General features: G+C 42.7%; 2 protein-coding genes across 10 annotated transcripts; one reads left to right on the top strand and one right to left on the bottom strand.

Moving 5' to 3' along the window:
- The first annotated feature begins 669 nt into the window (after positions 1-669).
- LOC105023432 (aryl hydrocarbon receptor nuclear translocator-like protein 2) lies at positions 670-16,502 on the top strand. Of its 9 annotated transcripts, none has more exons than XM_020043028.3 (18): positions 670-809; positions 1,249-1,400; positions 5,219-5,345; positions 5,430-5,468; positions 5,579-5,620; positions 5,918-6,075; positions 6,373-6,461; positions 6,585-6,677; positions 8,332-8,449; positions 8,727-8,873; positions 9,022-9,253; positions 11,136-11,242; positions 12,557-12,704; positions 13,099-13,151; positions 13,241-13,349; positions 13,537-13,621; positions 14,377-14,482; positions 14,702-16,502. In XM_020043028.3, exons 2-18 carry the CDS (start codon positions 1,343-1,345, stop codon positions 14,857-14,859), a joined length of 1,869 nt encoding a protein of 622 aa, XP_019898587.1. In that variant the 5' UTR covers positions 670-809; positions 1,249-1,342; the 3' UTR covers positions 14,860-16,502. The 9 variants fall into 9 exon arrangements, 8 of the variants coding, with proteins under 8 accessions (XP_019898587.1, XP_019898586.1, XP_019898588.1 ...); XM_020043027.3 differs by having other exon boundaries at positions 1,186-1,400; XM_020043029.3 differs by lacking the exon at positions 670-809 and having other exon boundaries at positions 1,162-1,400; positions 6,376-6,461.
- A 1,531-nt stretch (positions 16,503-18,033) lies between these two features.
- On the bottom strand, positions 18,034-20,379 carry pex26 (peroxisomal biogenesis factor 26). Its single transcript, NM_001304127.1, is given in 5 exon segments — positions 18,034-18,363; positions 19,060-19,200; positions 19,292-19,617; positions 19,797-19,937; positions 20,020-20,379. Coding segments are annotated over 5 exon segments (900 nt in total). The 5' UTR covers positions 20,232-20,379; the 3' UTR covers positions 18,034-18,283.
- Between the last annotated feature and the right edge of the window lie 4,954 nt (positions 20,380-25,333).

The following is a 25,333-nucleotide window of genomic DNA, read 5'->3' as shown; positions in this document are numbered from 1 at the left end:
GGGATTCTATTTCTTAGCAAGTAAAAAGATTTACAGTTTGTTTTTTACACATAGAAAACCTTTTATGAATAGCATATATCAGGTGACCCTTCTATTTTTGAAAGGCCTATATGCATTTTTTTGCAGGCATTACAGGTAGAGTTGACAAATGTGCGCAGGTAGCCTAAGCCCACATGGGACATTTGAAGTAGTCGATGGATTTTTAAGCCAAGAGTCTTGTGTCTTCACTTTCATGCACCGTAATTCACCTGCCAGTTTCAAATGGCTATCAGCTTTTTCTCTATGTTCTTGTGGGTTTTTATGGAACACTGTAGCAGATTTGATTGCAATGATTATGATTTTTATGATAATGAGTATGATTACTAATCAATCTATTATAAATGTATCAAACTTTCTACCTAGCACTATCTCACTATGTGGATAGGTCAAGATAGACAGTTGACTGGTAGAGTAGTAGCCTGAGCATAAGAAAAAGTACCAAAACAACTTCATAGGGGATTCGCAAGCAGATAAACGTCTTGGGTGGAAGATGTATTGGGGGGAAAAACATCAAAGCATACAATCCCATGCTTAAATTGACTTGATTATACATGTGGGAGTGACCTCTGCTGATGAATGAATATTGCGCAGTCAGTGTATGTGATATCGACTTAACATGTTAACAGCTCGAAGCCTCCACTGCCGGAATACCAACACCCGGAACTAACCATCCTCGAACAGCAAACGCACGTGATTATCCATCTTCACACCCTTCAAGCCGTTTCATTCAGAAAGTTCGCATTTGATTGCTCCCTTGGCGAAATGTCACGGTAGTATGCTACGTTATTAAAAATATTACGTGGTAAACTAAATCTTTTTGTTGGGTCTCAAATCAGACTTGTTCCGCAGTACAGTTTTGAACCACGTAAAAGACACTATAATCGTTTGTTTGTGTTTATGGTATCAGTTGAATCCCCTTATATGATTTGTGAATGCGTTGGAGAGATTCCCAGCCAATGGGGTAGCAGCAACGCTAGCCTTCTAGTGAATGAACGCAAGGGTAGTGGTGACTGTAAATGAGGAAAGAGACAGCTGGAGCTCTTCCGCGTTTTCCCGACTGTGTACACATTTCACCATAGGCTTCTTTATCCTTGCACGTGCACAGTAACAGCTACCCCCCCCCCCCCTCCGCCGCCGCCTTTGCAGAGAGAGGAGGAAAAAATAAAGTCCATTATACAACATCCCCGATCCCCCGCCTCTTCTCCCCAGCTCTCCTACAGTGGCCTACTTCTACCATATCTAGACAACCACTACCACCTCCTCATGTTCTGTGGAGTAAGACTCCTGCTGACCGGCTCCAGCCATGTCGGTGGAGAATTCAGCGGCGGGTGGCAATGACGGGACCGCGGACAACCAAACAGGTACTTGTATGAGCTCTTGTGGCTCCATTCATACTCCAAGCGCCGCTGTTGTCTATGTGGTGGTAACATTGCAGTCGATGCTATGCACCGGGTGAAATAGAGGGGAGCTGTTTCCATGTTTTTTTTTTCTTTGGGTACGGAATTCTTGTTCTCCAGAAAGTAGGTCAGTAGATCAGTGGAGCAAATGCTCTCCTCGAGGTTGTTCTGGGATGCACGCGTGGAATCAAACATTTCTGGGCATGTTTTCGGGGCATTCTTTCATCATGAATTTGCAGGTAGTTGTGCTTGTTTGGGTGCGTTGGAATGTCAACCGACTCGCCAAGGCGTATTTAGCGTATGGTAACTCTGGTGTAGAACTATGAAGCAACATTTTCATACGCTACAGATGTCTTCAGAAGTTTATTTTTCCTTAAACATTTATTAGCGGAAGATGAGAATGAACATAGGCCACTATATTAATATCTTACCTATCAGAAGTCAAAATGTATATACAGTGTTGTTTAGAGAAGTTAAGAGAATAAATATTCATGTAATTGTAAACATGGACACTACTTAAATACTACTTACACGTACACTGTTTTTCTGTAAGGAACCAGAACTTATTTACTTACCTGCCATGCACAAAAATCAAGAGCATGCGGGAAAACGTGCTCATAATAGCAGTGTAATAGCCACCTAAAATAATAACAAAATCACAGAGGATTACATCAGCAAAAGAGAATAGATTTTTCAGGTCTCTGTTTTTCCAGAAGTGAATTGAGGTGCTTTTTACACAACCGGGTAATTAACATCTTATTGCCATATCTTTATCCTGCTTTTAAATCAACTCCACCACACACATCAGTGTTGTACTCAATACTCTGTCTACACAGTGGCTTTGTAACCCTTCCAGACAACAATGTACAGGTCTAGGTGAGTGTTGATGAATAGGGCATATGAATGATGAGGCACCAAGATGCCCATCTGAGGAGGATTCTTTTACATAGACTTTGAATTCCACTCCATATCATCATTATTACCAGCAGCTGAAGACCAGGACCCTAACCTGGGATCCTCACCTCATCAGCCAGCAAGGAGTGAGTATCATCCATGGAAAATTCAGCTGTGTTACCATCGAGACCAGAGGCATCTTGCTCAGTCACCTGGGGCTTACTTGTAGTAGAGTCATCTCAGCCAGGACCAGAAGTGTTCTCTTGTGTCTTGGTCAAGGGAAATTGGAAAATGAATCTGATTCCGAGGGTTTCTGCTCCTCCCTCTAATTTCCTGCTTAACCCAATCTTGATCTCTGGTTTTCAGTGGGTTTGCGTTTCCCCTCTTTATCTCATATTAACCTCAAGAACTGGATCCACACTGAAGAAGAATGGAACGGAAATTTGATTTCTGCTTGCACCAAACCCTCCCAGAGGCCCATACACACACCCTCCAGAGGTCAGAGGAACAATAAGCATTTAAGGGTTAACTGTCTTGCTCAAGGGCACAGTGGCAGGTGATCCCATGGAAAGAGGCAGCCCGGCTAGGATATAACTGCTTGGTATTTGCCAGGACATACCTAATAAGTTTTGTTCCCAAAGTGGGTCAATCAAGTTCCAGCACAACCATTACCCCACATAATGTCCAACTTTAGATGACAAGACATTGTCTTCCCCCTTCAAAATGGAGATCTCCACAATTCCCCTTTTCAATTCTTTGATTTGATTAGTGTATAGTTATTCAAATGTATAATAATTTTAAATTAGATTTAAATGTACTTCAATCCCGAGCTACTCACTGTCTAGTTAAGCATCCAAAAGCCATGGTGTTACTTGATTGGGCAGCAAACCATACCAACTATGTTTGAACTATTTTCACCACGTAACCCTATTGATACAATTTATTAACTACAGAATTAACTAAATGAGGAAAATGAGCACACCATCTATATCTGGAATATCTCCACCAGTTCAGCTTTAATGATGTTTTTCAATGCTTGGTGTGCTGCTAAGGGGAGGCAAAAGTCAGAGTGCAGGGGAGGTCATTTCTACATTCAGTTCTATGTCAGGAATGAAGGAAATAAGTTACAGATAAAGCCTAGGTCCAAGAATGTAGGAAAAGGGCACAAAAGTCGTTGTTAATCATGGCCATGTCTGTTTGCTACTCTGCAGATGAAGAAAGTATTGCCAATGAAAACTTTACAGAGCTCCCTTTCTTTTTATTCAGAGGTCATTCAGTTAATTCTAAAAAAATTTCAGAGGTCATTCAGTTAAAAATTTATTTATACATTTTGTAGGCTACACTATTTTTTGGAGGAGCCCTGTGATCCAGATAACCATTTGTTTACCCCATTTTAATGTAGCAGATGCACACACCACAACCTCAAGACGGCTTATTTATTTTTTCTAAATAGTTTTTCTTAGCATCAGAATCCACACTGCAATGTATAACAGTTGTAAAGCCTTTATAAGTGTTTAGCATTCAATTAACAGAGTGACGTCTTTATTTACTCTTAATCAAACTCGATATAATGAGCTTTATTGTGTTGATATACCACCGTAATGGGTATTATTGATGTATTTGTGTACTTTTTTCTTCAATATTCCTTTGTTTTAACTACATCACAGTGCCATTTGCCAGATGTGGAAAACTAACTTGCACAAATTCCCCTCATCTTCTATCTTAACCTTCTTGACATTATGCCCTAATCATATGGACAAAGGGGAGAACAGTGTAGGTCAACCTTTTGAATGGTTTCATGATCCAAAAATGTCTTGCATGTTATTCAACGAAATAAAATGTCACCTCACAAAAAGAGTACAACAAAAGTTTTGTGCAGGAAGTAGGTCAATGTGACTGTGTTATGTAAGCATGGAGGAAAGGTGATAGCAGAAACCCTCACGTGCCACGTGCTGGGAGAAACTGGGGGAAAGCAAGCGGTTAGACGCCCTCATATGGTGACTTTCACCAAGTACATGGAAATCCACCACGTGTTGCGTTGCCAGCGGGGACAGACTGTCTGAGGCAGACAGAGGGTAGGCACCCAACCATACGGTGTCTGCTCGTAAGTACACTGACTTAGGTTGAAGATCTCGTTCAGCTGTAGCCTCACCTGTCAGGTTTGTAGCATTCAAGATGATCAGTTACAAGAAAAAAAAACTCTTAAGACCCACACATGGACCTGTAGCTGGCAACAGTTAGGCATTGACTCCTTTCCTTCCTATGCAAAGTGGCAAACTCATGCTGAGAATAGTTTGTCAGTGGGCTTAGAATAAGAGAGAGTTTATTCATAGGGCTCCGGTTTGGACTTTGGGCAGTGGTCTATGTACATTTATTACGTGAACTTGATCAACATAAGGACATACACAGGTTACATAACTCCGATTGAGTGTTATTAAGTTGGTATCGTGTATTGCTAATGAAGCTTTTTTCTTTTCCAACATCAACACAATGCTGAGTTAAATACACAAGCACATATTGAAAAAATACAAGGTTCCCGGGCAAAATACCGTATGTTTGGGTTATTTGGGGTTAAGTGAGGTAAAATTCAATTCAAATCCATTGAGATGATATTGGTGCCATCTTCTGGTCAACATAAGTACCTGAAAGAATTGATCCTTTTATTTTCTCATTCATTTCAGAGTTTCAGTTAGGGACAGGCCCTAAGGTTAATGTTTTCAATTTAAAAAATATTTTATTTCTTTGGCATTACAACAGAATTAAGCAAGGCACCAATCCAAAGCCCTGACCCATTATAAGGGTGTCCGTTCCACAATAACAGATTCATTTGACTGTGGTTGAATTGGCTAATGTTTACCCTTCATTTGATTATTGTGCCTTTGGTTTAGTACACTTGCCGATAGGAGAAGTCAATTGCCTTCCTGTCTCTGAACCGGACATTATGACACCCCACCTGGCAGGAGCCGTGCCAGTTCAGGAGCTACCCAGGAAACGGAAAGGGGATCTAGACAACAGGTAAACGCAGAGATGATGAAGTGAACACGATCCTTCTGGCTCCGACATGGTGGACTGATATGCTGTGCTCTCTCTGTCCTGCAGGGAAAACACGGATGTTGACATGGAGGATGAACAGAACAGGTATTCGTACATTTCATTTCAACATTAATCTTGACAAGTCTCCCAGGGCCAGGCTCGGTGACAAAATGACTCATTTCAGATAGTCGTAACCATGTCCTATTTCTAACCAGGTCAGAAGATGACGATCAACAGGTCAAAATAAAATGCTTCAGGTAAGCCCCTGGGCTTTCTGCACATATACATTTGATATAATGAGTAGAACTAACATTGAATGAGAGGGGGTTTGTTTTCGGTTTGTGGCCCCTGCATGTGTCCTCTCTAACTGGGTGACACCGTGGTCGGCTAGTCAAAGGTTTTCCTTATTTGAACGTGCTCTCTGTGTGGACTGGAGTTTCTACCGGTCTGAAACACTGCCACCGGAACATGTAGCGGTGCGCGCATCGGTTTGATTCTGGCTCACAGCGCGAGAGAGAGGGATAACCGCAGTATGCCCGTGTCGTCACTCACAGGGAACCACATAGCCAAATTGAGAAGCGGCGGAGGGACAAAATGAACACCCTCATCGAGGAGCTGTCAGCCATGATCCCGTCCTGTAAGCCCATGTCCAGAAAGCTTGACAAACTCACAGTGCTGCGAATGGCTGTGCAGCACCTCAAAGCACTGAAAGGTAGGCCACACAGTGCCTAAACTGCCCCTGTACTATGGCATAACACCTGGCATTATCACAGATCTCATTAAGCTATAGTAATGCATTTAGAGCCTGAGACACAAGGTGGCGGGGAAGCACACTGATATGCGTGGATTGCTTGGACCCCCATGATTTGCAGCATTTGTTTCTGTAAATACTGGATATTATAGTATTTTTATATTTTCTGTTGGACCTTAAGTTATGAATCAAATGACGAGCTCCAAAACGAGAGGTACAAGACGGACTAAGTAACGGCTTCGTTGTCTGCTTCCTCAGCAGGTGCCAGCAGCTCCTTCACTGATGCTAACTACAAACACAAGCCTTCATTTCTGCCTCAGGATGATCTCAAGCAACTGGTGCTCATGGTGGGACACTCTTAAATCTGTTTCACTGTCCTTCCCCAATCAAACAACTTTGTTTCAGCATGGTTTTAAAACTGTAACCATGTCAGTGAAATATTAAGATTGCACCATGTCTCTTTTCGACAGGCTGCCGATGGGTTCCTGTTCGTTGTGAGCTGTGACAGGGGGAAGATACTCTTTACCTCAGAATCTGTCTCCAAGTTCCTCAACTACTGTCGGGTAGTGAACTCAAATGTTTATTCTATACAATAAGCAATTCTGGCAGTCACTAACACTTGCTTGGATAGTCTGTAAAGCTTGTACAGATTGACTATCTACTGACTATTAAGAACATTTCAATGAACAATCTACTACTAGTAACTTATCCGTAAACCTCATCCTATCCCAAACTTATCTGTAACCCTCATCCTATCCCTAACCTAACCTGATCCTTAACTATTTACGTTTCTTATGTTTTAATAGTATGTATATCTATATTCAATATACATTCAATATATATTCAAACATTTCTTACTTAAAAAAGACCTTATCATAACAAAAAACCTGAATTTCCATAGTGTGAAAATACAGGGAAATCCTCAGTGTTTGGGCCTTAAAAACTGGGCCTCAAAAACTTTATATAACATGTTTCATGCTTTATATTTGCTTTACTTAATTATTAATATGGAGTCAATAAGGGTCCCCAGAATTATTTGTTGGACAGGCTGCTTGAAGAGGAGACAGGAATGTTAACCAGAAAGTTTAGGTGGTTCTGTAGTTTGGAGCTGAATCAGCCATTTTCCTGACTACTACATAAAATGGGATATTATAATGCTCTATTACCCATGACAGGGTAACCCGATATAAGATGCTTCCAGGGATTTTTCAACTAATTTGCAATTGGTGACATCATGTCCAGTTGCAGGGAGTGTATTTGAATTTTGAAAAAACAGTGTAATTGAATGAAAACCTTTCAACTAATTTGTAATTGGTGACATCATGTCCAGTTGCAGGGAGTGTATTTGAATTTTGAAAAAACTGGGTTGTAATCCAAACATGTGTAAACACCAATGTGGCTATTTCACACTTTCTGTCATTGAGAGTTGAGATTCAACATGACATGCAGGATTTGTGATAAATACTCATTTGTCTCTATGAGAAGGTTTGAAATGGACAAGATGGCAGCATACACACATTTGGATTCCTTAATGGAGCAAACCGTTTTAATACCAAATATAGTATCTATACTAAATTAAATCTTAGTCATTATTCTTTACAAAAATGTACAAATGTTCTGTCTCCTTCAATCTTTTGAAATGCAGGAAAATAACTGTAGAATTCCATAGAATGAACCAAAAGTTTTTTTCCACCCTATGGTGACATTTTTACAACTGCAGATAAGGGTAATTTTTTGCATTCAACTGCAGAAAAGAATGCTAGTATGTTAGTTCCCACCATCAAAAGTGAGGCCAATAAAATATGTTGCTGTTTGGTGTGGGCCACGCATCCATTTCTTACCTAGGGCGCCCAAAATGCTAAAGCCGGCCCTGGTTTCTCAAACCTCATTGATCCAGACCAGCTGTTTGAATGTTTCCAGAGCTAGCATACGTGAACCCCTGAACTTGTTACCTAATTATTGCAGCCTTGAATTGAGTAATAAAATGAGCTAGTTCAGGGCTGGAATAAAATTGTGAAATGTCTGGGGGTTCCAGAGGAAAGGTTCCAGAACTACTAAAATATTGGGTCAACCTGTGATGGGTAATGGAGCATCACTTCGTCCTGTTTCATACTGTAACTCAGAGGTATAGGCTGGCTAGTGAGCTCACACAATATTTGGGTCTGGGTTCTGAGGTGAATGATTTGGTTCTGACAATTCAAATGTCTTTGTTTACAGTTGGAGCTAATTGGACAGAGCCTTTTTGATTATATCCACCCAAAAGACATTAGTAAAGTGAAAGAGCAGCTGTCAGCGTCAGGATTATACCCTCGCGAACGGCTCATAGATGCCAAAAGTAAGTCTGTGAATACATAAAAATAAAAACATGGATGGGATTTTTATGTCTGTTTATCTGATTTATTTTGTTTATGGCTGTCCCATAAGCACAGGTGAGAGAGTAGAGAGCCTAGGTTGGTTTCCTTGTGGCTTTCCAATTTGCACTCTATTCCGGGGTCACAGATTCTCTTTTCACCTTTTCTATTTTGTCTTGTTTCTTCACCTTGTTAGTGTGTTTTACTGTATTATAAATTGTAATGAGATCATATTGATCATAGGCTGTCTCTGTTCTGTAGCAGGATTACAGGTGCAGGACCTCCCTGTGGGAGCAGTTCACTTGTGTACCGGAGCACGGCGCTCCTTTTTCTGCCGCATGAAGCACAGCACAGCAGTTCTGAAGACAGAAAGCAAAACCATTATCCCCAGTAGTTTCAAGAAAAAAGGTGGGGAATACGGTGATCATATATACCGAACCACTTTTTTCCTGATTTTACCAGTGTTCACCCCACTGAAGATAGTCAGCTAAGATAGTTCCAAGATTTAAATTGAATGTTATCCTTAAAATGTTTGTTTTATGTGCTCCCCCTATAGAGTCTCAACGGTACTGCACTGTCCATTGCACTGGTTACATGATGAGTTGGCCTTGCACCCAGCTGGATGCTGAGTGTGACGATAACGAGTCCTCCTATATGACCTGCATGGTTGCTGTGTGCCGTGTTCACCCACACAATGTTTGTCAGCCTGCACAAGAAGTCAAGGTCAAACCTGTCCAGTTTGTCACTCGTTTTGCAATAGATGGGAAGTTCACCTTCGTAGACCAACAGTAAGTGTTCACCCCAACCACCATCCTTTTGGCAATTTATTTTCTTAATATAGAATATTCTTGGCAGTTGGCAGGTAATGGAATAATATCGAGCCATCGCTGTTTATTACTGGGCTCTGGAAAGCAAAGAAATCCGAGTCCAAACCACAAAACCAGACAAAACATTGAAACTTTCTGACATGGTTACAAAGTAGACTCAACATTCCAGACTGGAGCTTGGGGTGTAAGAAATTAATCTGCAGTGAAAAAACTGTCCTTAGTTTTTTTGACAAAATCAAAATGTAACATTAACTTCAGATTAATTTCATGACTTAAGTAGCCAAAACTGTCATTGCTACAGACTGACATGCTTTCTTATAAAAAAACAAGTTCCTTTGATTTGACAGCCTGCACATGCAATTCAGTGTGACACTACTAAGAGAAAAGATGGCAATTTTTTTTGCACAAGCATAGCTGGCTAACCTCTTCATGACAAGAACTCTAATCACAAATCTTAATAATATCTTTGTCTGCACCGGGGTCGGGCAACTTCAGTGAGGGTCACAACTACTCCGAATGTACGTGGGGGTGCCGCAATAGCTTCCCCAGCTATACCCACACATACAGTGAGACCTGGACAGTTGGTTGCAAGACATAGTCGTGTGTCCTGATGGGAGAAAATTGTTAATTTCCTACAGATTTCCTACATGTTTTGTGATACACTGTGAAAGTAAACACCCCTCCCACTCTACCATGATCCCCTAATGCCTTTCATGTTTTTAAACGGAAGACACATTAAAGACCATTCAGAAAGCCTTCAAACTATAAAATATAGGACACGACTGAGGGGCAGTCACTTCCTGATAACTGTCGTAGCTTATTGTTCTCAAAGTGTTGTTTAGATTTGTCTTTCAGCTGAGTTTAGTTTGTTTTGATACATACTGTAATGTTAGACAAGGCTACGGTAAGTTTAACTAGCTTGCTAGCTTGGCCTTGGCTAACAGTACAGTCATACCCTGGGTAATCCAACCTGTGCTTGTATTAACAGCGAAAGAAAGAAAAAAATAAAGGGAAAAGCAATGATGTTGCTTATGGCAGGCCTGGCAGGCAGCCTTCTTGGATAGGGTTTTCCATGGCCTCCCCTAACCATACCACAGTGGCTGTAAGTGTAACGGGGTAACCCAAAGTTTTTCAGCTACTGGTCTGAATGCATTCCAAATGAATAGCCTGTACTGATTATTTCAAGAGATGTCCATAATACAATACCTTTAGTTAAACATTCTGAATAATGCACGGAAGCTTTGGGATCTTATTTTGACATATTCTACTGTTAAAAAGGCAAATCCTTTTGAGGCATACAATTCCCAACAAGAGGCATTTCACGTACGTGAATTTACTGTGACCCAGGCCGTCCTAAAATCAAACACAGGCGACGTCTATTTGTCTAATGAACAAAAGAGAGTAGATTGAACACGTCAATCCTTTTTTATATATTGCTTATCCTATAAATCACAGTTGTCCTTTTCTTTCTTTTGTGAGATTTCACTTGAGACTTCACCTAAAGTGGTAAACATTTTAATCGTTCCATACATTTACATTTCACTGATTTACAGACATTCTTATCCAGACTTACATTTAGTGCATTCAACCTCAAGTAGCCAGGTGAAACAAGTTGAGCAAAGAGCTAGAAAAGAAAGATACAAGTGCAAGTTTACCAACTACTACAAGAATTTACTATTTTCTCTAATAGGAAAAATGCTGCATCGTGTTTATCATGTCAATCTTAGTATTTATTGCGCTCTTTTTATATTTATTTTAAATATAAAGCTGGTTCTAGATAGATCTCAACATGTGCCTGAGTTGGTTTGGAGAGAATAATAGGCTGTCTGTCTCTATCCTTCAGAGCCACTATTATTCTAGGCTACCTGCCACAGGAACTACTGGGTACGTCCTGTTACGAGTACTTTCACCAGGAGAGCCTGCAACACCTTGCAGAGAGACACAGAAAAGGTATTTGAGAATAGTTGGGTTTTCATTGGTATCAGCGTACTGGTGAGATGATGGTCATGGTGCTTTAGATGTGTAATGGTGCTTTTAGATTTTATGTTTTTAATGTTGCACATTACGTAAATATTCATTCACTTGTGAAAAGGTAAGTACAATTATGTAATCTTCACTACAAGACTTAACAGATAAAAGTTGGCTAATTTAACAAATTACTCTGAAAGATTACACTTGCACTCTTATTCATCAAAAATCAAAAAAGTGCAATTTCACAATGCAGAACAAATAAGTTGCTTCCGTAGGTGATGTTGCCCCCTTTGGCTGAAATAACTTAATGTAGCCGTTTTTTCTTAACTATTATCAGTCTCTTACATTGACTGGGAGGAATTTTTGCCCAACCTTCTTTACAGTACTGCTTCAGCTGTGTAATGTTCAAGGGCTTTCTGTCATTCACAGCCTTCTTCAAGTGCCCCTGAAGCATTTCAATAGGTTTGATTTGGCCATTCCATAGTCCTCAATGTTTTCTTTTTGAGCAATTCTATTGTAGCTTTGCTATTGTTTTGGATCATTGTCCTTTAGCAAGATCCATGTTTGGTTCAGCTTCAGCTTTTTGACAGATGGCCTCGCATTCCCCTCTAGAATTCTGTGGTACACTATGGAATTCTTGGTTGACTCAATGATGGCAAGCTGTCCAAGCCTTGAGGCAGCAAAGTTTTCCCAAACCATAATGCCACTGCCTCCATGCTTTACGATTGTTCCATTCGTTTCAGTTATTTTGGCAAACTTTAGTCATGTCTTGATGTTCTTTTCTAAGAGAAGGCTTCTTCCTGCCCTTCCATATAGGCAAAATTTGTGCAGTCTCTGAGAGTAGACTTGTGAACTTTGACGCTGATTGTGACAAGAGGCCTGTTAATCCCTTGATCTTACGCTGGGGTTCTTATAGACTTTTATGAGTATGTTTGGGTCAGCTCTTGAACTGAATTTGGCTGAAGACAAATAATGAAGGACTAGAGCAGTTTGCAAAAAGACTGGACCAGTACTGTTATTTTGGCCAAAGACTGTGCTACCAAAGTTTTGAGTCAAGGGTGTCAATCTCTTTCAGCACCATTTATTTTTTTTCCCTTAAAGTTCTCAATTAAAAACAAAGTTCTGAAAAATGTAAAATACTTTGGTCAATTTAACATTTTTTTTTTTTATAGACAATTGACTTATTTGAAGAAAGGGCAAGGACTTGTATCACATGGTAAAATGATAATTGCACCATCATGACCTATTCATTTCTTGTTAGTTATTTTTCAATGACATTTTGTGTCTCAACAGTTCTCCGCAGCAAAGAGAAAATTGAGACCAGCTGCTACAAGTTTAAAACAATACATGGCTCCTTCATTACACTTCAAAGTCAGTGGTTTAGTTTTATAAACCCGTGGACCAAAGAAGTGGAGTTCATTGTGTCAACCAACCGAGTTTTGTGAGTAGTCCTTTTCACACAAGTGTCTCTATTTAAAAAAAGCTAACACAATGATAAAGCTTAGGGTTTTGTCAAACATATTCTGGTACTGTGTGAAGTTAATGGACCTTAGAAACTAATAGAAACAAAATAAGCACATAAAAAAATAAATCCACAAACATATTTTACAATCTGTATTTGTTTTGTTCTTATTACGCATTCTCATTTTGATGCCAAACCCACCACTAAGCCAAAGAGCTCTACTTTCATGTCATACAACAGATGTAAATTGCTGGAGCACTGGCATTTGGATAGGAACTGGTATTAAACAAAATGAGAACAATTGAGCAGAAAAAAACTGTTTTACGTCAAGAGATGTAAAATAATTTGTTGACCACTCTCTCTTCACGCACAGAGAAACGGCTCACATAGAAGCTGAACAGCTAAACAGCTCCAGCCTGTCGGAGGGTAAGAAGAGGAACTTTTGCCCTGGTGGTCATTCAGTTTGGCTGTGGACCAAACTCAGCTCAATTCTTTAAAACCTCCCTCTGTTACAGAAGATGGGAAGCATCACCTTATCCCCGGCATTTCCAGTGGAATGAATACTATGATCTATGCTGGCAGCATAGGGACCCAGATTGCAAATGAGCTCTTAGACTCAAACAGGTGGGTAGTTTGCATTATTGCTTTTGTTGTTGATCAAGTAACAAATTATGGGTGTTAACTTTAACAACCTACAGCTAGTGAATTAATATTAAGATACCTAGGTGGGACAACCACATTACCCAGTAGCACTAAGTACACCCTAATCAACGTAGTATGTCGCAGATGCTATCCATTTCTGTCTGTGCAGGGCTAATTCCTCTCCATCCAGTGGAACCTCCAGTCCCTTTTGTCCGCCACAGAACAGGTCTCCAATACTTCCCACTATAGCCAACGTGAGTCCACCTCACCTCTGACCTGTAGCCCTCAGAACCCTCGGGAGTTGCTGACTATGAATGTTTTATTTATTTTTTAATGCAGCTGTGCCCATTTTTTAAGTCTGTCTCCCTTCCAATATGGTAAGCTTTAATTTCCAATTATGGCCTTGCCTCATCCCCAGCAGGTGAGGGAGAGTTGAATATCAAGACATATCCTTTGAAGCGCAACCTACCATTTAGTTCTGTTTCTTACCACACACGCTCGAGGGCAACGCATTCCCCGGAAAAATCCAAGACTGAGCTTGCGGACCCCCGACCATACCACAGGGAGTGAGAGCACGACAAGACAGGGCAGCCATGTCCAACATCCACCCATTCAGATGGGCCAATTTGGCATTACCCTCTGCTAGACCCCCTGGCACTGAGAATGCCACGACCAGGATTTGGACACCTGGTCACCTTGTCACTGCCTAGCTGTATTGCAAGGCAGTGATTTTCAATCACAGCACCACTCAAGCATCTGAGCTCATTTTTTTAAGCCTGAATATTTTCATCACGGCAACTACAGAGCAAGTACTGTATGTGCCAACCATAACAACTGGATGATCCCTACGAACACAGCATACCTTGCATAGCTTTTTTTAACATACAAAAACACTGCATTACCGTATTCTTCTGATATACTTTGCAGGGGTGAATAACGCTCCACATAATGGGTGTGTGCACTGATGACGATAAACATTGTAACTTGTACCAAACTTGTCCTTTTTCAGACGCCTAGTGAGAAAGTGACTGATTCTGATACAATGAGCAGGTCTGAATCTGAATTGTATTTGAAGGGTGCCACATACACTGGCAATGACCCACACATGGACACAGGTACTTGTAACATAAAAGCATATACTAAGTCATCGTAGCCACAATTACATTTTCCACTAAGTACCTTGTAATACATTATTTAATTTACCTTGACCTGTTTAACTAAATCTGTCTGGGTTACTTAGTTACACATACTGTGGTTAGAAACTAATGGAAGCAAACTACTGTAGTGACATGACTTTGCGTATGGGTTGGTTCTGATGGCCTGTTCTTCCCCAGGAGAGAGCTCCAATACGGACCTGGACAGTATGGTTGGACAAAGCCTCGGTACCCTGAGCAACGATGAGGCTGCCATGGCCGTGATCATGAGCCTGCTGGAGACTGACGCAAACCTCGGGGAAGCAGTAGACTTCAGCAACATACACTGGTCCCTCTAGCAAAGGATGAAAATGCTCTGTCAATACAGGAGAAGAATTAAGATTCCAATTCAAGAATTGAAAATGTATATTTATTCTTACGCATGACTTAATTTATTTAAGCATTCTGAAATATCTTTTCTCAATGCCTGGATTGGGATTTGGATTCACTGAATGTAAATGGAACGGAATCCCAACTGTGCTAAGGAGACTCCCAACTTTGAGTCCTATAACCTTGTTTTTGAAGGTGTGACAAACTCAATCCAGGGACTGTGTGCGCGTGTTCCACTACCAAGAAAACAGTTAAATAAGCTTCTTAGGTACTGGCTCGGCTTTTATCTCTCAGGAAGAGAGATTCAGCATGGGCTTTAACCAGCAAAGTCTTTCGTGGCTTACACATCTGGTTCAGCTGTTTCTTGATAACACTTTTTTTCTTTCTTTAACTGAATGTGTATTACAACACAGCACTCTTCTTTGCTTATAAGGTGGGGGTCACAGACTGACTGCAGCTGGACCATAGTTCGGTATAGCACTTGGGTTCCCACCGAAGTAAAACTCATCACCTAAAATGTCAAGGGAGTGGACAAAGGGTGTATGTTTACCGTTTCATCAAATGCAGTGTTAACTTGTGTGAATAACTGTGTCTTTTCTCAAATGGTAATTGTCTATTATTACAGTCAAATTGCAATGCACTTTTTTTCCTCTTGCATTGTAGGCTTTGTGTAGTATTGCTGCCATGTCTATTGCATAGACAGAGGCATACCCTTTTCCAATTTCACTCACAGAGGTAGAGCGGCTTCTTTTTATTTACACTGAATGAGAACACCCCAAAGGTGCACCCAGAGGGATGTAGTGCAAGCCGAACACACAGAAATGCCTTTTTATTCCGTGAACAGTGTCAATCAATTAATTGCTCAAAATCACTGTTGTTCAAAGGGTTTGCGTTACTTGCCACAGAGGACCGCAATGGAAAGTGTCTTTTGTTTTAAAGATTTGTCTTCAACTCCAGGAGATGACTCCATTGGAAAACAGGATTCAGTACAAACCCACGGTATTTACCACAACATCCCTGTACATCTGCCTTATCAAAACCCTACATTTGCTGTATTTTTTAAACGTGGTGTGGAACTAATACAGACAAGGAAAAAATGCTAGCAACTTTATTTCTCACATGAGCAAACTATTTTGAAAGCCTGTTTAGCTCCAACATATGTATACCATGTCTGCTTTTACTATGAAGAGCATAACTTTCTCTCTGTGTGAAGTTTGCACACTTTCCAAATCCTTAAAACATCAAGGTGCTTGAAAAAGAATGAACCTTCTATCGCTGGAATTAAATCTGAATGAAATATTATTTTCTGCAAATGTGATTGCACCTTAAGAGACAAAGGAAAAAATATCACTGAATCCATAAAGACTTGAATTAAGGTGCTCCTGCCACATTGGTTTCTCTCTATCTTGGGTGAAGAAAGGTAATGGCATGGGTTTGCATGGAGTAAAAAGTTTAAAGAAAACTAATGCATGCATAGCCAAATTTGATATTATTTTGCTTTTTGCCCAATGCATCCATGCAATGCAATGATTTAGAATAAAATATGAAACTTAAGATTTTATCTTAGTCTAAAAAAATGTTTAGACCAGGGCTTGAATATTTAAAAGCTGGAAACTGCATTTCAACAATGTATTTAAATAATAAAAAAGTGAATTAAATGATCAAGTTTGTCTCTAGGGGTACAACGGTCCCTACAATACACTATTTTTTTGTGGTTTGCTCTCAAGTCTGTTGTGCCCATACTGATGGGCAACCATTTCTATGTCAAGCAGAACATCCATCAACCTTGTGGTATATGGTCTCATATTCCAGCAATTCAACATTCAGCGTTTGAACCACCCTGTTTATAATTGAGCAAGAAGGCCTTAGAGGATGTGGCTACATGGCCAGTGTATCACGGCGAAGGGTTGTTCTTAGGCGTGACGTAAGCATGTTACCTGGCTCTTGTGCACAGTGCATATGAGCCTGTTACGACAGCCATTTAACTCTGTCAAGTTATGAGGAGTGTGAATGGACAGCAATCTTCTAGTCATGCCACACATTTTCGATTGCGACTGGGCCACTCAGACATTTTATTATTCCAAAGTAACTTTACCGTTTTGACACTGTGCTTTAGGTCGTTGTTATACTGAAATGTGAATTTTTGTTGTAATTTCAGCTTTCATGCCATCCTTGCACATCGCAGCTTTAATTTTCCATTTTATCCTGACAAGTGCCGGTCAGGAGGATGAAAAACAACTGCGTAACATGATGCTGCTGCCAGCACTGTGCCATACAATAGAGAAGATCTGCTAAAGTTGACATTGGCATCTTGTCAGCCTCTCTAATGAGTCCTACTTGTTGATGAAACTGACTGATCTAGACAGGCTCTTAGAAGATGTATGGCAGTACTTCTTAATAACTGGGTTGACAATGCTCCAAGGGCTATTGAAGGCCTTTAGAATCTTTTCATACTCATTCCCAGATTTTCACTGCTTTTTCCAATAGTTATTTTGAAAACTCTGCTGTTCATGGTTGTGGGTATGCTTTACAATTCACTACCCAACAGGGGGAAACTGCAGAGACTGCTCAATTCATCAGAACGTCATGCAAAGGCCAATATAATTTGTCTGTTATTTTCAAGGTAACTGGTTACAAGTAAGCTAATTTAGGTTTAAAAAAATAAAAGGGGGGAACCCAATTATTATATACAGAATCTCACAAAAGTGAGTACACCCCTCACATTTTTATAAATATTTGATTATCTTTTCATGTGACAACACTGAAGAAATGACACTTTGCTAAAGTAGTGAGTGTAGAGCTTGTATAACAGTGTAAATTTGCTGTCCCCTCTAAATAACTCAACACACAGCCATTAATGTCTAAACCGCTGGCAACAAAAGTGAGTACACCCTTAAGGGAAAATGACCAAACAGGGCCCAAAGTGTCAATATTTTGTGTGGCCTCCATTATTTTCCAGCACTGCCTTAACCCTCTTGGGCATGGAGTTCATCAAAGCTTCACAGTTGAAAAAAACAATTGAAGATGGGTCAAGATATCCAGTGTCTGGTGGGGTCAATGGGTCACTGATGTGGAAGATCGCAACACTGACTTCCGGCACTAATTGCATGCAAAGTGTATGCACTTAAAATGTACACTGAAAGCAGAGAGCAATTGTTTATTTTCAAATTCCAAATTTGGAATATAGAGACAAAAAAAAAAAGCTAATTACCAACACCAGAAAGATTATGAAGTTATTCATGATGTTGTTGACAAGAAATAACTAGCATTTCTAGTTTCACCTTAGGGAGTAATTCATATTTACACATTTAGGGGGCAAATTGGTCTCCGTCAATTTAAACCATGATGTCCCAGCGTCAGGGTTCTTTGACAGTTGTAATCTCTGGCAGGATGTTAAGGAGAAAACAAGGCATTCCGCATCTGATTCAACACCTGTATCAGCCGTGAAATCCAGGGAAAAGACGAAGGATGAGCTGTGGATAAACAATAGGAGGTGTATCAATGTTTTCTGCTCTTCAAAATACTGAATATTGAGGTGCCTCTCATGTGCTTGAACCTGGTAAGTAGGTTGCAGAGCCTGGCCTATTGGGAACTGTAAGTAAGACTTGTTTGTGCCACCGCATAACATGTGCAAGTTTATTACATCCAATGGCAGAATCTTTTTTTTTTTATATAAAACTCCACTTTACAGCAAATGTTTTTCCAATTCTACACATTTGGCCTGGAGGAAGAAAGAACATTTTTATACGCAGTAATAGTAGTTGTTTCACCATAGGGCAAATGCATTTTGTTTAAAGCATTTTTGGGTATTCTACATACTTTTCAGACAGGAATTGCTATATTTGTTCTAAAAAAGACTTATTCTAGGCAGTATGCACATTTTATATACCCATGCTGTAGACTGAATTCGGTTTGTTCAGTTTACCACAACCTTTTCAATGACATAACCCAATGCTTTGGAGCCATATTTAGTAATGTTAATTAAGTGAAACATTTCTTTGACACTGAGCTTAGCCTAAGCATTATGGCTATGCTTTAACTAAGCTGGAGACAACCAAAGTCCTCACATACCCTGTTCAGCTTTGGTCGGGAGGGTACAAATCCACAACTATATTATGTTTCTTTTAAAGACTGACAAGTAGGCTCTCAACATTGTTATTTTTTTTTACCTGTATCCATCCGGACAAACAGGATGTAGAGAATGACCACAGCTAGAAAGAACCTTCGAAGATGGAGTGTTCCGGTGCTGGCTACGGACAGTCCTCGGTACAAAAGCCTTAGCATGGCCTCAACACTACCAATCACAGCACCTGTGAGGCACAAACACGCACCATCCGTCACACTGGTTGGATGCATTAAAGTCAAATGTAAAAGGTTAATGCAACTGTACATGAGTTGCACCTTGTGGTGTGGCGAGTCCAACAACCACCACCTCACTGGGGTCAGGGCTAGGGTTTGCAGGTTGTTGTTGACTGAGGTTTTCTTTATTCTCCACGATATCGAGTGCTGTCTGCTTCTGGTCCTCAGCAAACGCAACGCTTCCGACTTCTTCGAAAATCAACTCCCGTGCCTCTTTCGTATGACCTAAAGGCACTAAAATATGCAATAGATACAGCTCTGCTACAGTCCCATATCCTGTCAGTCTCCTGTTGGATGGGAAGTGCAGCCAAACATTGCCTGCCTCCTGCATCGCAGCTTGCTCACCAACTTTTGTGTAAAGGAGTAAGCTGCAAGAATTGAGAAGAGTCATAGAATGAGTCATGGTTTCAGGTGGGGTTAATGACTAGAATAACTAAATTAGCATGCACATTCAAAACATGAATGGAGTCACAATATGAATATGGGGTGAATAATAGTGTGATGTGAAATGACAGCTTGTAAATTGACCATGTTACATTTTCCTCACCACATCTGCATTATTTTGGCAGGTATTTTCTCAGGGCACTCATAATTGTGGAGAATCCATGGTAAGACTCCATGCCACTGATTGAGTTCTGCCAATGCTTGTATTCCCACAACGCTAAGTGACATTTTCAGTTCTCCATACCTGAAAGTCAGAAGCACAACTGTTAATCCAACACGAAGCAACTACCATTTCATTAAAACAGACTCCCAGAAGTGTTGCTCACCTGCTGTCTTCTTGGTCTGCATTGCGAAGACTCTCCAGACCACTCTCACATGTGTTGAAAGCAGATCGGAAATCCCTCAGGACCATTAATTGCTCGGCAGCTGAGTCCAAAAGGCTAAGTGTTAGTGCTAGTTTAGAACTCAACGGAAGGCTTTGGCGGACCGAGACAAAACTGCGAGTGTGAGTCAATGAGGGAGACGAATTGGACCTCATATTTGCTCATTAACACGTACCAAGCCGCATACTCTTCAAGTGGTTTATTTCAACTACGAGCTGCTAAACTATACGACAGTGGAAAGTGTAACTGTAAAACTGCAGCCCATACGTAGTGCACTTTTGTTTTCCTAATGGCTTCCGCAGTGGCCACCAATCATATGCAGCGATCTTGAACTCACAAGGCATCCAATAATTTATGGCGTTCTTATTGCGTAAACTCCTCGTAGGGCTTTTAAATCATGATTTAAACCGATTTAAGCGCTGTATAATAAAGAAACATTCTTTATTATACATTTTATTATACTGTTTGCTAAATATTGTATTCACTGACGTTTTCAACGCCCAAACTGCAACTGTAGTGTTATCCTAAAAAAGAAGTGAATTATATCAAAAACAATTCCAGAAAAATCTGAGAAAGCTCAAAAATGGTTAACACCCTTAATATTTGTATTTGAAATTCTTATTGCACCGGTTAGTCAGCTTCAGTCAGCATCTTTGAGCCTAATATTTTGTTATGCGTTTGTCTTATTCTTTGCTGTATGTACCCCTGGTTTCATATTGTGTTGTTTTTCTCCTTGGCAAGACATTTTTAAGTTTGGTTAAAATATGGGTGAGTATAAGGACTGTGCAACATCGTAAAGACTTTTACAATCAGAATGACACCAATATTGGATTGATTGAATAAAAAGAGCTATTGAGATTTGAAGAGCCGAATGTCTACCCAACGTCCAATCTAAAACTAACTTCACAGTCCATTTACACACTGGGTTAAACCAACGCCCTTGCTGTTTTTCATCAAATGTGTATCTGGATAACTGTTGAGCATTAGACAGGCCATCAAATTAATTTGTTCCCATGTCGTATAACATTTTTCTGTTCTAAAGCTGTTGAATGCGTCCCTTGTTATCTATACCGCTGCCTATAGAGGTTTGGGTTTTCTCCGCATGATATTCATCTATGCTGTACACGCGAGCGAAAAACTTGGATGAACCCTCGTGCATGCGCTCACAAGCACGCACGCGCAAACATACTCAGTACAATGAATGCAGCATGGCTTTGACCCTTCTAAACTGACTACTCTTGTTGAAGCATGGGAAGACTGCTGGCTTTGTTCTTTGTTAGTGCAGGATTGGTGAGTTACCGTGGTTACCGACTGTGCTGATTAAAGCCTGCTGGCCCAGCGTGGAAAGGAGGGTTTAGAGCGCCAATGCCAGACAATAAAAATATAAAACAATCTTGTTAGGCTGAGCTGAGGCTACAACTAGGGGCAGCAGGAATAGGCAACTATATGAACTCTGATTGGAATGTTACAGTCATAGTTAAATGTTTACATTGTAGAGTGTACAGTGATGAACAAAAACAAATATTATGCAAGAGATACCAAGATGCAAAATAGTTGTGAGAAGAAACTGAGCCAAATGTGAGAGGTGCCAGATCATTTTCTGGTAGTAGGACACGGCACTAATTAAGCACTGGGTAGCCTTGTCTACCCGTTCAGCTCCTACAGAACTTTTCAGCTTATTTCTCTGCAACCCTTCAATTTATGCACTGCATTTACATCAGTCTTATTTGGATACAGCACACAAGTTCCATAGTTACTTTCGTTACTCCAGTTCTATGAGTGGAGCTTAGCCCATAAGGGCTTCACTCCTATTGGTTTACCCTTCTGCCCAATAGGCAGTTACTGATAATGGAAATATGCAAATTACACTTCTCATGGCCATCTGCCCCATGGCTATAAACGATGTCGTCATACTCTGTTCTCTCTCCCAACAATCCTTTCTTCACGAGAAAAGCAGTCAGAGCCCTAGATGTACTCCCTTCTGGTCTCCTACCTCACCAACGAGATAAGTGCCTAACAGGACGGTTCAGGCATGGCATAGTAACCATGATCTCGACTGCTTCCATATTGCTCACTCTAGTAACATACAGCCCCAAACGAATGCACACGGCACCAACCCAACCGGTACCTCTTCAAAACTGAATCGGAGTGTCCGAGGCCAGCCCAAAAAACACCCGAGACCCGAACTCGGCGCACAAGCAGACGCTCAAGCACACACAATGCAAGCATTTGACCAAAACCTGCACAGGCAAACTGGAGCATCGGATGTCCAAATGCACCGTCCAGCCGCTCAACGGACCTAACTCACACTCCAGCCTCAGCCACACTAAGCACAGAGTGAGCCAGCGTACCCGCAGCCATGTCACGCAAGTAAAACCGGACAAAAGGTGAAGGCGTCCCCCAAGACACAGATGTCCTCAACCCCTGAACAGGTCGGCCGAGGCCGCCACCCCACGTGTGGAGTGCGCCCCAAACCCCCTGGGGTTGTTTAGACAACGGCTGACCCACCTTAGGGCCACAGTGACACACAATGAGCTGGGGTGCGGTCCACACCGCGGCCGTTCGCTGCACATTCTGTGCCAAAGCGCGCACCGGGCACAGACAATGCAACCTTTCCTCCCTCTCTCCCGCATGAGGACGGGGAGAAAATGCCCACAATACCATCTTCATGAAACGAAAAACGACGCCTTGATCACCTTGGGCAGAAAGGCCGGGTTAGGGAGCAACACAGCCCTGCTACCATCGCCGTTGATGGCGAGACAGCCAGGCTGTGTCGACAGCGCACAAAGGTCACTGACCCTCTTAGCAGAGGTCAGAGCCAGCGTCACACAGCGCCTCCAGAACCAAATCCCACTACGGCAACGTCCGCCGAGCCACCGGCCTGAGACGGTGGGACCCAGCCAGAAACCGTCTTACCAAGGGATGACTAAACACAGACACTCTGTGGAACCCTTCATGACCTCTGACCGCACCCGAGACTTGACAGGGAGAATGCACTGGAGAGGGGGAAACGCATACTGCAGTACTCACGGCCATGGCCGGTGAGCCAACGCATCTACGCCCAACAGTGGCCTGTCTTGTGCTCGAAGAGAAAACACAAACAGATCCATCTGCGCCTTCCTGAAGCGTCTCCAGACCTCTGCGACAATGTTGGGATGTAGACGCCACTCGTCGTCCTGGGGTCCTCCCCGAGACAGCAAGTCCGTGCCCACATTGAGCTCTTCGGGAATCTCAAGGGCCCTCAGAGACATGAGGTGCACCTGTGCCCATTCCCAGATTTGCACCGCTAACAGGTGGAGGGGTAGAGACGGAGACCACACCCCTCTGACTGTGTACGACTGGCAACGTCCCGCCACCAGCCCCTGGGACGACGAGTGGCGTCTTCATACCGACATCTGGAGATGCTTCGGGAGGGCGCAGGTGGATCTGTTCGCGTCCCAGCAGGACGCGCACTGCCCCCTGTGGTATTCTCTTCGAGCGCAAGACAGGCCCCCGTTGGGTGTGGACGCGTTGGCTCACCGGCCGTGGTCGAGAGTACTGTTGTACGTGTTTCCCCCTCTACAGTGCGTTCTCCCTGTCATGTCTTGGGTGCGGTCGGAGGGGTTGTCGCTCATACTGATCGCCCCCTTTTGCCCGGGTGCCCTGTGGCTTGCGGAGGCGGCGGTGGGGACGCCGTGGCCGATCCCTTACCGCCATGGGGCGTTGTCACAGGCGAACGGCTCAATCGGGGCGTTCCCTGTACTGGGTCAGCCGCTGCGGGCTTGGCTCCTGAGAGGGCCAGGCTGCGGCGTCAGGGACTGACTGCAGAAGTGGTCGCGACCATTCAGGGCGCGAGGGCGGCCTCAACGGCGGCTAGCTATTCTAGCCGCTGGGGTATCTTTGCCCGCTGGTGTGAGGGCGCGGGGGTTGACCCCCTCTGTTGCGACGTGGGCAGTGTCCTGTCGTTCCTGCAGAGTCTTTTTGAACAGCAAAGGTCCCCGGCACGTTCAAGGTGTACGCTTGTGCTATCTCGGTGTGTCATGAGTGTTTCAATGGAGTGTTTAGCCACCCCTTGGTTTAACGGTTTCTGGCCGGGTCCCGCCGTTTGCGGCCAGTGGCCAGGCTGACGTTGCCTCAGTGGGATTTGGCTTTGGTTCTGGAGGCGCTGTGCGACGCGCCATTCGAACCTCTTGATCAGATAACGTTGTTGGCTCTGACCCTCTGCTAAGAGGGTCAGTGACCTGTGTGCGCTGTCGACGCAGCCTGGCTGTCTGTTCATGGTGTTGGCAGCAGGGCCGTGTTGCTCCCTAACCCGGCCTTTCTGCCCAAGGTGATCCAGGCGTTGTTTCGTTCCATGAAGATGGTGTTGTGGGCGTTCTCTCCCCCTGTGGGCGTTCTCTCCCCCTGCCCATGCGGGTGCGAGGGAGGAGAGGTTGCATCGTTTGTGTCCGGTCCGCGCTTTGGCACAGTATGTGGCACAGCTCTTTGTGTGTCACGGTGGCCCCAAGGTGGGCCAGCCGTTGTCGAAACAGCGTCTGTCTCACTGGTTGTGTGAGGCGATTGGTCTTGCCTACAAGTCAAGTGGTGTTCCTACGCCTAGTGGGTTCGGGGCCCACTCCACGCATGGGGTGGCGGCCTCAGACGCACTGTTTAGGGGCGTGGGGGTGGAGGACATTTGTGCTGCCGCGTCTTGGGGGACGCCGTCGCCGTTTGTCCGATTTTACTTGCGTGACATGGCCACAGGCACGTTGGGTCACTCTGTGCTCAGTGTGGCTGAGTCTGGGGTGTGAGTTGGGTCCGTTGAGCTGCTGGGTCGGCACCATTGACGTGGGTCTGTCCGCTGCTCCGGGGTACCTGGGCGCTTTGTTGTGTGACACTCGCATTTTTGTGCTGGATCGTCTTCTTGTGCGCAGAGTCCAGGTCTCTGCGTGTTCTATGGGCTGGCCTCGGACGCTCCTTTTCAGTCAAGGCTGATTGAGGCGGTACCGGTTGGGTTGGTGCTGTGTATACCAGAGGTGGGGGACTCGAGTCACATGACTTGACTCGAGTCTGACTCGAGTCACCATTTTCAGGGCTTGTGACTTGCTTGATTAAAGTATGAAAATGACTTGACTTGACTTTGACTTGAGAACAAGTTACTTGAGACTTGACTTGACTTGAAGTGGAAGACTCGACAATTACTTGAACTTATAATAAACAAACAGCAATAAAATTATTTTATATGTGACATCAGCACCACTAATCAGCGTATGTGCCTTTAACGCTGCACAATTCAAAC

Source organism: Esox lucius, chromosome 23 (genome assembly GCF_011004845.1).
Source record: "Esox lucius isolate fEsoLuc1 chromosome 23, fEsoLuc1.pri, whole genome shotgun sequence".
In the NCBI taxonomy this organism is placed as follows: Eukaryota; Metazoa; Chordata; class Actinopteri; order Esociformes; family Esocidae; genus Esox; species Esox lucius.
The sequence above is the reverse complement of the archived record's forward strand: the minus strand, read 5'-3'. Positions and strand labels throughout refer to the sequence as shown.